This window comes from Parasteatoda tepidariorum, chromosome 7 (genome assembly GCF_043381705.1).
Source record: "Parasteatoda tepidariorum isolate YZ-2023 chromosome 7, CAS_Ptep_4.0, whole genome shotgun sequence".
In the NCBI taxonomy this organism is placed as follows: domain Eukaryota; kingdom Metazoa; phylum Arthropoda; class Arachnida; order Araneae; family Theridiidae; genus Parasteatoda; species Parasteatoda tepidariorum.
Window position 1 is genome coordinate 3,733,960 of NC_092210.1, and position 13,954 is coordinate 3,747,913.

Genomic DNA, 13,954 nt, shown 5'->3' on the forward strand with positions numbered 1-13,954 from the left:
CTGCTTCCGATATATTTTTACGCCGCAGATTGAAGAAACGCGTCATCATATTATTGCATCATATTTTACGTCTGATTAAGAACTATAAGAATGAGAAAAAAAATGTGACAGATTTTTTTATTTCAATATGAGGAATTTTCAGAATCGCTTTTTTATCTTAAGAATTCTTTGTTTTACGTTTTTTAGTTAATGATTTTTAGATAAAAACTGTCGTCAAAATACTTTTTTGAAAAATTAAATGGTATAACATTGCGTATTTATGCATACTTCTTGCATATTGTAATGTTTGAAGTAATATGATTCAGAAAAGTATGGAATAAAAATTCGGTACTTATGTATTAACGCCACCGCAGCTACAGATTTGGCAGTTTTTAAGTGCCACCAATCTACACCTAAAATTTTTGAGACAAATCATAAAATAAAACACTTTATTTAAGATCAAGTAGTCAATCGGATTTCGATGAGAAATGAGCCGATATAAAGTTTAAAATAGATTCGAAACAAACTATATTTTATCGTTCACCTGATGATGTCGCCATATTAACTCTAATAAATAGGATTCCAAATGAGATAACACTTCCAAAACGTACGTTAACCTAGATGAAGTTTCATGTCATGGGTACATTTGGTACATTTTCGTTCTTTTTTTTTTTTGGTAAAATATTTCGCTCTTGAAAAAATAAAAATGCATCTTGTTTTGTTTTTGGCAAATCCCAAAGACGAATTTTCGTAACACTAAAAAATGGCGACAAAAAAGATTTTTTTGTTTGTTTTGTTTTTTGATTCGTAAGCATTCTTTATTTTGCGTTTTTTAGTTTCTAAATGCTGATTTTTATTGAAACTTGAAATTTTTTGATAAAAATTGTTGTCAAAAAACTTTTTTTACAAAATTAAATTTCATAAAATTATGAGGCTTATGCATACTTTTTGTTCGTTTTAATTTTTGAAGTAATAAGATTCTTAAAACTATGGAATGTAAAGTTTAAATAGGCCTTTCATGTTATATCATTAAATTTAGCGAAACTATTTCTCGGGCATTAGGCTTTAACTCTTATAAAAATATACATATTTTTTTTTGCTAATTTATTTACAAATATTTTTCCGCTGTGTTTTGGATGTTCCTTCTCTAAATAAAAAGTGATACTATTTTGTTTTCGTTTTGCATAAGTAAGAATATCAAACATTTTTCTTTTTTAAATTTAATAAGTCACAATAAAGAAGGAACCAATGCTACACGCTACATTAAAGACGTTTCCAGAGTATCTGAATGACTGTTCATATAATAGAAATCGCAGGTATTCGTCTCATAGAACAGCGTCTCTTATAGTTCAAGGTCACGTGACTAGTTTACTTCGCTGTCGAATAATCTGGCTCTTGAAATCCTAACTGTATCTTTAATCGTAAAATTATTTGGAGGTAGCGGTAAATTGTTCCTGCTGAGAAAAATTTGAGTTTGCCGGCAAAGATTTCTTATTGTCTGGTTTGTTTTTAATTTATTATAGGTTTTTAAATTCCTCCATTCTTTTACTAACCAAAAATGGAGCTCTCATTTCAAATTATCTTGGAATACATTAAAGCATATTTTCTATGAACATAGTTCTTTGTGTTGTGCAATACTATTCTGACTTCATTTAAAGCATTTTTCAAACACTCAATCTTTTCTTTCTCGGAAAGTCTCTAACACAATTTTTAATAATTCAGAGTAATTTTAAACCAGAAATACTGTATTAATGAATATTGTTACATTAATCGAAGTTCGAAAATACGAAGAAATTTTGTTCTAATTAAAATATTCATCGATCAATCAATTTTTTTTGAATTAAAAATTCTGTAACTCTTCAAACTAAGCAAAGAGCACAGTAGCATAAAAACAAAATCAACAGTTTTTAGCAAAATTGATTCGTATATAATTATTATTATTTTTTTTGTCGTATCGTAATTAAAAATAAAAAATCCCCTTCAAAAAATTATAATCATGGTTAGTTATAAGTTTGATGATATTTCTGTATTCCGTTCGCCCCCGTAATTCTTAAAATAATAGGTACTTCAATGCTAAAAATATTTTTCAAGGAAAACATCCATTCATCATTAAAAGAGATTTCTATCAGAATCTCTTTTAAAAATGCAGAGCTATCATAAAACGCCTATTTGAAGCAAAACAAAAAATATAAATATCTTTATTTTTGTAGCAAAATTTTTAAGTTAAACAATTCATTTTATTCAATTACCATATTTTCAAGAAAAAGTAAAGATTATTGTCGAATAGAAACCCTTTTAATTGTTGCATCATTATAACAAGTTTTTTGGAAAAGAAAAACGTAATAGAAACCAAAACAAAAATCTTTCTTGAAAGATATACAGCCAAAAACCTTAATTTAACTTTTTTGCACCTCTGTATTTTTAGAAAAAAGTTACCATAAAACAATGGCGTTCGTTAGAAATGCTCTTTAAAAAATGCAGATAAAAAAATTAAGAAAATAAGTTGAAACCGAAAAAATTGTACTGAATCTCTTTGTGTATAAGAAAAAAGTGTCAATAAATTAAGTCTATTGGAATCGTTTTGTTAACATGCTTCGCTTTAGGTAAAGCAGAAAATCAGGTTTAAAATGAAGCAAAGAAAAAAGTTCCTTATTTTTAAAATATTTAGAGTTGAAAAAATGATAAAATAGACGTGCCTGAATATAATTAGGAGAAGAGAAAAAATCAGTATTACAAACTCATGGGTCAGTACATTATATCCCTAAATATTATTGGTGGGTACCTCTTGTAAGTCAATTTTGCAACATTAGCAATAAATATTTTTTCCCATGACTTCAATTTACTTTTTATTACATTTGATCTATTATAAAAAGCAAAAGCTTAAAGTAAATTATATTTTTTATAAATCCATTTACCTAAATATTAAGTAATATGTTAATTCTTCATAGTAATACATTTTTTATAGTTAAATCTGGTACCAATTCATTAGAGGGCCCTAAAAACTTATTACCAAGCTTTTTAGGGACCTATTACTAAGCAACACCTGAGTCAATAATCTTAGATGTTCCAGATGTACAATGTACATATTTAAGTTTTTTAAAAATTAGAATAAACAAAAATGATACAAAGACTTAATTTCACGAAAATCATTTGAATTCATGTTGATGTTCGTCTGATTCACATATCTGATTTTGATTAATGAAATTTTCCATAACTTAAATTAGTTTGTTTCCCAGTGAGGCTTCAAGTTATCATTGTTTCACTTAACAAAATACAAATTTTTCTTAAATCAAATTTTTTTACCCATTTATTTATCCAAAATCATATACATATTAAAAAATATTGCTAAATTTCATATTCTATGTACAGGAAAAAATTTAATAGATTTAGCAATTTTAAGGGATATACATTACAATAAGTTAAGAAATTTATGTGCTTAAATTGTTCTTGTGTACAGATTAGTTTTACTGTTAGTGACATAGTTTGAGGCACTGAATTACTTAATTATAAAATTTTTATTTTCTTTCCCTCATAGAAATAAAACACTATGTCCCGTCATTAGCTTTTATATTTATTAATTTTGAGGAAAGTGGAATATCAATCCTAATATTGCACAGATCAGGGTCTAAAATAAATGACAGTTTGTTTGTTTTAGACCACTAAAATTTGATTTTAATCAAAAAATAATCAGTGGATTCCTGAGGCAACAAATTATTGTAAAGAGATGGTATGCTGTTTCGGTTTTAATGTTTTGTCTGCATTTTTGTCATAAAATTACATATTTCCTCATAATTTTGAAAACACGTTCTTTGCATTGTAATTTTTCAATTCAATTTCCTTTAAAAATATCAAATTAAGACACATAAACGTGTATATGACACATAAAAGTGTATAAGACCACATAAATGTGTATATTGTCTAGTAATATCTTTTAGTTACTGGTCCTTTGGACCAAAGAAAGTTTTCTTGATTTCTACCCCTTCATGTAATACAGTAAAAGTCTAAAAGACTAATTATTGTAATTAAATGAAACCAAAAATGTAGTAATCTTGCTTTCATATGAAGAAATTTTTTGAAAATTGTTTAGATATAGTTTGTCTGAAGTAACAATTCCCTTAGCCATTCATCTGTGACCCATGGCAGTGACTATATCAGAGATGATTGTGCTCCGGGAAAAATCCAGATTTTCAGATTTTTTGCTAATTGCGATCCAGAAATTTCCCGAAATCCAAGGTCCAGAAGCTTAAATAAATCATTGATTATGTATAAAAACTCTTGTATATTTTATTTAGAAATGGAATTTATACTTGACATATTTTTCATATGTAAATATTTTTTCTGATAGAATAATAAATGTGATTAGAGATAGAAGTAAACTTATACATAATTATTCATTTAAATTATACTGCATATAATTTATTTAGAATTTCATGATTTGAAAATATCTACGGCTAAAATTTATAAAGAAATTAACTTTTTGAAATGCCTCATTAATGAATTAACTCAAGAAATTTGGGCTCACAATTACCCCTGCTATGGTAACGAGGTGTAATTATTTCAAGTAGGGGGTGTTGGGTCATTATTTAGGACAATTTTGGCTCTGTCTGGTCCATGAGAGAAAGGGAAACGTTTTCTTTGATCCATTGTGTTAGCCCTAGAATGTAGAAAAGCTACCCTCCCTGAATTGCACTATTCTTGTTTCCATAGCAGTAGACTGCCTCAGATTATGTGGCTGGGGCAGTTCTAACTATAGACAAACTATAACTGTGTTTTGATGCAGTTTGTTTTGTTTCTATTATTTATGTACTTATCTTTCCACTTTAGTAATTTAAAGATGTCTTCTAAAAAGTCTCAGAAGAAGAAGTTAGAAGAGAGTAGCGATTCTGATTCAGGACCTGACGATGTGAGTTCATAAAATAATTAATCTTATACTTTGTGTTGATGCCTTCACTGAATAACAGGGTTGGCATTTCTTCTGAGTGACTGGAAAAATTGAAAATGATGAATGCAAATGTTTAGTGAGCGATCAGTAATATTAGAATAATTTAAATTTGAGTCAGGTTTGGCATTTTATTTTTCCTGGACATCTCTTTGAACAAACTGGTAAAAGTAGAAGAAATAAGACAACATGGTTGAAATTAAAAATGACAAATTCAATTGTTCAGCAATAGACATAGTAAAAATAGTTTGAATTTTAATAAAATTTAATTTAGTATCAAAAAGTTAAATTTTTTACAACGACTCTTTAAAAAAAATATAATTTTTATAAAAGCTTCATACGGAATTTTAAATTTATGTATCATATTATTTAAAAGTCAGAAAAGTGCTTAATTTTCCCTTTTCGAAAATAAGATTTTTGTTCTTTACCATGTTGATTTTTGCCACGTATTAAACAAAAACGTGTTTTTCACATAGTTCAATTCAACGTTTTCGCAATTCAATCACAATTTATTTCAGCGTCCCGTCGGTCCATAGCGTATGAAAGGGCCAATCATTTTGCATATTTGATGAAATCCTTAAAAATCCACATGTCTGCTACTGAGCGCTGGAGGGTTTGGTGAGATTCTTGCACTCTCATGTGTAATTCTGCTTCATTGCAAGATATTCTCAATTTCAGGCATTTTCCACCATCTGATCCAGGAACCGAAAAACCTCTTCATCTTTTTATAATGGCTAATATAATCAAGTAAAAAGTTCTTAGTCAGAAACTGGTTATTTTATCATGATTATGTAAAGTCTTCGAAAATTATTTTGCATTTTGTTAATGCATGTACTGCTTAAAAATATTTTTTGAGCGCTTGAAAAGTACTTAAAAGATGCTAATTTTTTGTTGAAAGATTTGGTATTAGAAATATGATAACTTGGCTGATGATTGCAAACACATTGAATTAAAAAAGTTTAAAGTGTTTTAAAAATTGTTTGTTTTTCGCTTTTCTGTATTGTTACCTGAAATAAATAAGTCTTGCATTTAAATCTTTCTTCGTATGATGTTGTTCAGTCATTTGAATAAAAAATGTAATTCTCTTAAAAAAATTTTTTTTGCAATTGCAGAAGGCAATATTTTTTTTACGCCTTATAAAGATACAATTTTTAGTATGTTACAATCAGGGTTGGGGTTTTGGACGTCCTAANATTTTTTTTACGCCTTATAACAATACAATATTTAGTATGTTACAATTATTATTTCGTGGGGAAGTCTAAAATTTGTTGTAAAAGTAATATCTAGTACTATGTCATTGTTGTTACGTCAAGATTTTATTGTCTAGAATTAAACCTTTAAAAACAGTTTGTCAGAAGAGATATATCAATATTTGTTCTTATAAAGATAAAAAAAGAATGATTAAAGAAGTTAATAATTAAGACATAAAAAAGGGAATTCGGCTTGAATAAAACAAAATTTCTCAGGATACAATTAAAAAACTGGTTTTGGGCTTATTAAGGAGTCTGTCCAGTGCAAATTTACTACAGTCTAGCGGTACCTTCACAAATTTAACTGTAGGAAAAACGGTAGTTTCACAAAATACTTTTGAAAAAGCAAGTTCTAATATCCCCTGCCTTTTAAAATTTTGTTGTTGTATCCCCGTAAAAACGATAAACCTATAGTTAATTACGCATTTTTATTTGCAATGGAACCCACCCGTGGTTCGCTATTATGACCTAGTAGAATTCACTTCCCACACGGTTTGTAAGAAGAGCGCTTTTCCACCCCATGCCTGACTGAAAGCTTGCCAGGATCCTGAAAATTAATTTTAGATATTATTCTAAATATATTCTAATAGACCTTCATTTTTTAATTTAACATTTTTTTCTCTGTGAAACTTTTTCCTGTATGACCCAGTCAAAAATGTTCTCAAAATGAAGATAACTGTCAGTGCTGTTACTGTTAAATGTATGTTTCTTTAATTTCAAGTTGAAGTTTAATTATAGACAATGATTTTTATGGATTTTTAAATTTGGATACAATTTTAAGCCTAAAATTTTACAATAGCAAAATTGTTTTTGAACGTATGAGAAAAATATCTGCAAAAATATAACAGTCATAAATGATTTGTATTTGTAGTGACAATTTTTGAAGATATTTTCTTATTTTACCATATTTTTGTGTTGATTTGTTAACAGAATTTTTAAATTTTCACAATAAATACCTCTTAGAAATACCTAGACAGACCCTTGTTATTATTTTAACTTAATATATATATATGTAATTATAGTTATGCAGTTACTGTCAATAATACTTTTTTTAGTTGTATATGTCAAATTTTTTCAGGTTAATCCTCCCAAGAAAAGCAAAACTGCTGCTAAACCAGCTCCAAAAAAGGCTAGCGCTAGCAACAGTAATGATGAGGACAACATGTTTCAGGTATTATTTAGGAAAATGCTGTCTCATCTTAGTTATTCTCTGTCTCCAACTTATTTCCTATTTATTTCTGAATGTTGAGATTGTTGCATTAATTTACATGTAAAGCCTTGAATAAAAAGGAAAAAAGATATTGTATTTATAGGGTTGCCACTCAATCAAGAAGAAAACCTGGAAGATACAGGGAATTTTAAAATCATCTAAAATAATAGGAAAATGCAGGGAATTTTGATTTTTCTTTTTTACAAACTGGAAAAAATACAGGGAATTTTGTTTCTTACTTTCCTCTTTTTAAAAATGGTGACCACTCAATGTGTAATTTATGGGATATTTAAGGATGATACTACATTTACTATAGCATTATTTAAGTATGTTCAGATGTTCCTTTTTTTTCTCTCAAGTTTTTTCAGGAATTAAAACTAGTATAGATAGTCTAATATAGCTCATACAAGAGCATAGTAATTGTGTTTCATCTTAATATATTCTGTATAATATATATAGGGAAAACACAGGGAATTTTCTTTTCTAGATTTGAGTGGTAACCTTGATTTATGGGTTTGCCAATATTCTAACGTGAGAGGGGAAGTAAGCATACGGTTGAGTCTCGATTGTGTGAGTTTCACATTAATCCGAGCCTAATGCACGCACAGCACATGGAACGATTACTACGATTGATTTTACGAAGATTACTATGACTGAATGTTGACAAGCAAATTTGTATATTTACATCTGAAACGTGAGCACAGTATGTTTAAATAAAAAACATACAATTATTTACAATTGAAGTACTATTTATCTGATGCTATAATATAATGAATATTGTAACTTGGTGTAATGCAATATATGTACCCTGAAATTTTCTGTAAATATATTATCCATTTCAGTTAAATACTGAAATATAAAAATTGTTTTGTGTTAAATAGTTTATTAAATTTAAAGCATTTTTTCAAAACTTTATTAAATTTAAAGTATTTTTTTAGTAATTCGAGATTGGCTTGGTCCCGTCCACCATTATCTTGGCTACTGTATTCTTGTTCAAAGTCTCATAAACTTTGATACTTTTTTTGATAATTTTTTTTATTTATTGCTGTTTCTTTTTTAATGGGAGGAAAAAAAAAATTTGTTTACTTAAAAAAAAAAAAAAATTCGCTTTAGATCTAGGCTGTTATTATACTTTTATTGTGTTTTGCAAATTTTCATTGCAAGATATTCTCATTTATTTAATTAAAAAGACTTTTGTATTCTTTAATTTAAATTCATATCTAATGTTTAAAATTAATTAATTTTATTGAAATATATTACTAACTTTCTTGATAAAAAGAATTTAGTGTCTTGAACTCCAATATTCATATAAAAAAGTACTCTAATGTCTAAATACGTAGGCATACAGCCCTTCATTGGTCAACCTGCTGTCCAAATGGACCTTCACTCAAAAAAATTGTGCATCCCTAATCAAGATACTGAATTTCAATTATATTTGGGATTTTAGTCTTTATTCAAATTATTATCTGATAAATTTTAACCTTTTGTAGCTTGCAAGAATGAGATATGTGAATGTGAGAGAGTTTCGAGGAAAGGTTTTGATAGATATCAGAGAGTTTTATGAAGCAGATGGAGAACTGAAACCTGGTAAAAAAGGTATAAAATATTATGCATTTAGTAGCTTGTTAATAGTATAAATTTTTATTTATATCATTTTTATACTTTAAACATTAATAATAGAGTATCTGGAAAGTCATGGATTTTGGCATTGAACAAAATTTGTCATGAAATGTTATGATTTTAACTATTTTTTTAAAAAAATAATGGAAAGTCATGGACTTAGTTCATCGAAAAGTCTAATTTTTAAAATGGAATTCTTCCCTCCCCCCCAATTTTATAATGTTCCGATTACTGAATTTGTAACAAAATCTCCACTCAAAGTCAGATTTTATTAAAATATAAAATGTTTTTATCGTGTTCTTTAAAATTTATTGTGTTTTTTTCTTCAAAAAATGAAGAAACATCATTTCTAGAGTGATTTATCTTTTAAACTTCTTTGATTTCAGAATTTTTTTATTTATTTATTATTTTTATTTTATCAATTTAAAATTCTTCTTTAGACTTTTTATATTACGCTTTTAAAACAAAATAAAACAGCTTTAAACAACTGTATATATCGGACTGCATTTAGTTATTTGCTTTTGTATTTCCCCCCGGCTATTTTAATGCTTCAACTCTTTCTTTGCTCTGTTTTTTAAGTTTAAAATCAATAAATATGAAGATGTAGAGTATAACAGTTTTGGTTATACCTATCATTTCAATTAATGTTATAATGCTTTATGAAATTTATTGTTGTGTTTTCGTTGGAGAAAATAGTAACTTCGGTAAGACATGAAATATTTTTGGAATTATTCATAGAAAGTCATGGATTTGAAAATCTAAAATGTAGCAGATGCCCTGTAATAATCAGAAATATTTGTTTTAATAATATTTTTATTGATGTGTGTGGTATATCATTTTTGTAAATTATAAACATCTGATTTAATTAGGTTGCTAAATTAAACTTAATTGCAGCTGATTTTCAATTGCGTTAAATTCATTTAATGACATAAAAGTTTTTTTTTTTTTAAATTTTTTCTCCTTCTCAAGCATCTTTGCTCATTAACTTAAAAATATTTAAAGGGTTCTTAAAATACACATTCAGCGACAAATTGAATTTTGAGTCTCGACTTGTACCAACAGAATATTTAAATTTGTTTATAAAACTTCTATCTCTGTAGTATTGAGTAACAAACTATCAATCATACCAATTTTGAAAGTTAGTCTCAGTTTATGGTTCAAATATTTTTTTAATAATTTTATCATGAAAAAAACTTAATCTTGAATGTTTTTAAGCATTAAAAATTTCATCTATTAGTTTTTTTTAATTATTTTTTAAAAAAAATATTTTTTCTTGATCCTGAGCACCAACCAACGGGTCCAAAATCAAAAAATGCAATAAATAAATAAATACAATTGCCTTCTTGTTACTTCATGAAAGAAGCGTTCTCAATGAATGAGCATTAAATTGTAATGAGGTTTATCATTACAATTTTTTTTACAAAACACTGAATCTTGTTTCTAATATAAGAAATTTTTTTATTCAATATATATTTTATAATTTCCGATTTTTGTGTCTTTAGATACATTTTTATGTATCCAATGAAAGTTTCGAAAATTAATGAAGATTTAATAGGGACCATTCACAAATTTAGATTTGTAATTTTAATTCAGTTTTTATTAGTTTAATTATCAATTCAGCATGATTAATGATATTAATTATTCTTATTAATGTTTTTGTTAAGTATACATTTAAAATTTTTTATTTAAATGTAAAAAGACTTAACAACTTTTTTAAAAATTAAATTATAATTTTAAATTAAAGATACTTTTTTTTCTATAATTGAGTAAAGTAAAAAATAAAAGGATCAAACTCCATATCGAGTTTAGTTTTTAAAATTATGCATAAAGTTATTTTATGTTCAATAATATCAAGATTACAATTCTTTTTCTAAAAATAGATTTTTCTATTGCAATTATGTTATCTTCCAAAATTGTTTTTGTAATTTCTTTTCCATGAATTTTTATCAAGGACATTGAAAAAGGATCCGAAAGCACAAGAATGAGCATACTTTAGTTTTGGTTCAATAAACAGAACATTCCTCAGTGTAAAAAAAAAAAAAGCTTATTGTTGAGACACTGAGGAAGGTTCTTGTTTATGAAACCAAAACTATAGTTTAGTTTGTCTAAAGTAAGAACTCCCCTAGCCATTCGTTTGAACCTGTAATGGTGACTATGGTAATGAGGTATAATTATATAATGAGGTTTAGGACCGGTTTTGGCATGGGTCGTCAAGAGAAAGGGGATCTTTTTCTTCAGTCTATTGTGTTACCCTTAGACTGAAGAGAGCTACCCTACCTGAAATGCGCTATTCTTGTTTCCATAACAGTAGACAGCCTCAAACTTTGTGACAGGAGGAGTTCTTACCATAGACAAACTATGTCTATTTCTGTACTCACGTTTGTGCTTATGTTTTTTTTTTTTTTTTTTTTTTTTTTTTTTTTTTTTTTTTTTTTTTTGCTAAGTGTGTACTTAAAACTTTTAATGTAGGAAAATATTTATTGATTAAAACTTGAATATATTATTTGAGAAGAGCTTAATAATTACCCTGTGGCAGAATTACGGCAACAACGTCACAGAACGTTAGTTTTTGCAATAATATTTTTCATTGGGGAAGAACTTCGGTTTCTAGAATTTCAAATTAAAATATAAAATTCAAAAATCTCCGAAGCTTAAAAGATAGTTCGCTCTAGAAATGTTGTTCTTTCTTTCATTTTTTTTCTTCTTTAAAGAACATGTTTTACACACACTTATTTGAGTATCTCTTTTTTTGAGTCCTGTTCACTTGATTTCTTCCTCAATCTTTACTTTGGAGTTACTGCGCAGATTTTACAATTATGAACGAATTTTAATTTATTATTGTTTAATTCATTTACGAATTTTAATTTTTGTAATGACTTCCAAAATTTGAACGAGGAAATAATAGTGCACTTTTTCGCCTATTATATTTGAATTAAAAAATATTACTTATACAATTAAAAATGTTTATGCTTTTTCATGGTGGGTAGTTTTTTTAAAAAATACTTAAAGGTGCTTATTTTCGATATTTAAAAGCCGTAAAAGGTGCTTTTTTCATTGGGTATTTTTAAAAAGTGCTTAATTTTCCCTTCTCAAAAATGAGATTTTTTTCGTTATGTCGGTTTTCGCCGACAGCTGCGTGCTGTCACATTGTTCTATTCAACGTTTTCGCAAATAATTCCGCCGTACCGTCAGTCCATAGCGTATGAAAGTGCCAATCATTTTACATGTTTGATGAAATACTTGCGAGTCGGTATGTTCGTTTACTGAGCTAGGTTGGGTGAGATTATTGCCTTCTCATGTGCAACTCAGCTGCATTTTGGCAAGATATTCTCTATTTCAGACTTCACTTTCCACCCTCTGATATCAAACTGAAAAATCTCTCAATCTTTATATGGTGGCTAATATAATCAAGAAAAGAGTTCTTCGTTGGAAACTAGTTATTTTCTCACGATTATCTAAAGTCTTTGAAAATTATTTTTCATTTTGTTAATGTATATTGTGCTTAAAAATATTTTTGAGTGCTTAAAAAGTACTTAATTTTTGTTGAAAGATTGGGCTATGCACCCTGTTTTTTATTCTGTAAACACATTTCTGTTGCTTTAAATTAGTAATTGATAATTAAAAGTATCTTGGAAAAAAAAATTAATGCAAGGGAAGTTTGTAGCAGAAATCTCGAAAAAAATTGTGCCACAGGGTACCTGTAAGACACTGGGTCATATGAAGCTGTAATCACAATCTTTCGTTTGTCAAGTGCCTGAAAATAATTAATTTTGAGTGTGTTGGGGGGGGGGGGAATTATGAGCATCTAATGCATCATTTCAAGTTGTTGGGTCTCAAACCTGTGTTGTCCAGATGAAAAGCCACTGCCTGAGATAGGAGCAGTTTTATTTATTGAAATAAAGTTTCTGAGAATAAATGACAGTCCATGTCTGGTTACAGGAGTGTCTGCTTTAAAAAGTGGGTTTATAATGGGTTGTTTATTGAAGAATAATGGAGAATTTTTAAAAAAAATGACAAATAAGAGAGATAGTAGTTTGAGGTTATTGCGCTTGATTTATTAAAATCCAGATACATGTAATTTGAATAACGCAGCTGAGTATTCACTATTTAACGTGATAATTTTATCTTAACTTTTTCTGTAGTTATCATTACTGATTTTCACTTTTTTTAAAATTTCAATATTTCAAACAACTAGAGAAATAAATTAAAAATAATTTTAAGATTTTTTACTTTTTTTTGTGTATAAAAATGACTCATATTTCTCTTCTATGTACAAGAAGAAAAAAAAAAGTACTTAGGGAGAAAAAACTGCAATTAAGAAACAAATTTCTTCATCCAGCAATCACATTTCTGTATTTTTTTTATAGGAATATGCTTGAATACTGAACAATGGCAAGCATTGAAAGAAAAAATTGATGACATTGATGATGCTGTGAAAAGATTTTAATTGAATTTTCTGTTTGTATACTTTTTGTGTTTGTCATTGATATTAAAAATAGTACATTTCATTATTCTCAGTATATTTTTTGTTTCACATGTTGTTAGCTTTTTTAAAACTGGTTCAATTAGTTTGGGAAATGAGTTTAAGCTTGTAACTTTCTTTTGAGGTAACATTTCAAAACTGCTAACAAAATTAGAAATTTAACAATGCTGAATTCTTTAACATATTTTCCAAGGCAGTAGTTACGTTGGGTGAATGATCTGTTTAAATAGTGAATGCATAATATTATAGGGTGCATATCATTTTAAAAGCTCTTTAAAGTGCTTTTTCATTTGGGTGTTTGTAAAAAGAGTTTAATTTTCCTTGCTAGATTTGCTTGAAATTTTCATTAGTTACCAGGGTTGGAGTTTTTGCCGGCAAAAAGGGGTTTTTGCCAGGACAGTGGCAAAAACTGTTAAAATCCGGCAAAAACCAAATTATCTAAATTGCTAATTAAATATTATTACAAAATACTT

At 27.6% G+C, this 13,954-nt stretch overlaps 1 protein-coding gene across 2 annotated transcripts; it reads left to right on the forward strand.

Moving 5' to 3' along the window:
- The first annotated feature begins 1,324 nt into the window (after positions 1-1,324).
- Positions 1,325-13,509, forward strand: LOC107446816 (single stranded-binding protein c31A). Of its 2 annotated transcripts, none has more exons than XM_016061580.3 (5): positions 1,325-1,480; positions 4,804-4,882; positions 7,247-7,339; positions 8,869-8,974; positions 13,366-13,509. In XM_016061580.3, the coding sequence occupies exons 2-5, from the start codon at positions 4,814-4,816 to the stop codon at positions 13,443-13,445; spliced, it is 348 nt and encodes a 115-aa protein (XP_015917066.1). In that variant the 5' UTR covers positions 1,325-1,480; positions 4,804-4,813; the 3' UTR covers positions 13,446-13,509. The 2 variants fall into 2 exon arrangements, with proteins under 2 accessions (XP_015917066.1, XP_042911383.1); XM_043055449.2 differs by having other exon boundaries at positions 1,327-1,459.
- Positions 13,510-13,954: the final 445 nt, after the last annotated feature.

Bases quoted from the DNA above. Each gene is read 5' to 3' on its own strand.
- LOC107446816 (XM_016061580.3), top strand. From the start codon at position 4,814: ATGTCTTCTAAAAAGTCTCAGAAGAAGAAGTTAGAAGAGAGTAGCGAT. The intron at 7,340-8,868 runs GTATTATTTAGG...AACCTTTTGTAG, and splicing joins ATGAGGACAACATGTTTCAG to CTTGCAAGAATGAGATATGT. The intron at 8,975-13,365 runs GTATAAAATATT...TTTTTTTTATAG, and splicing joins ACTGAAACCTGGTAAAAAAG to GAATATGCTTGAATACTGAA.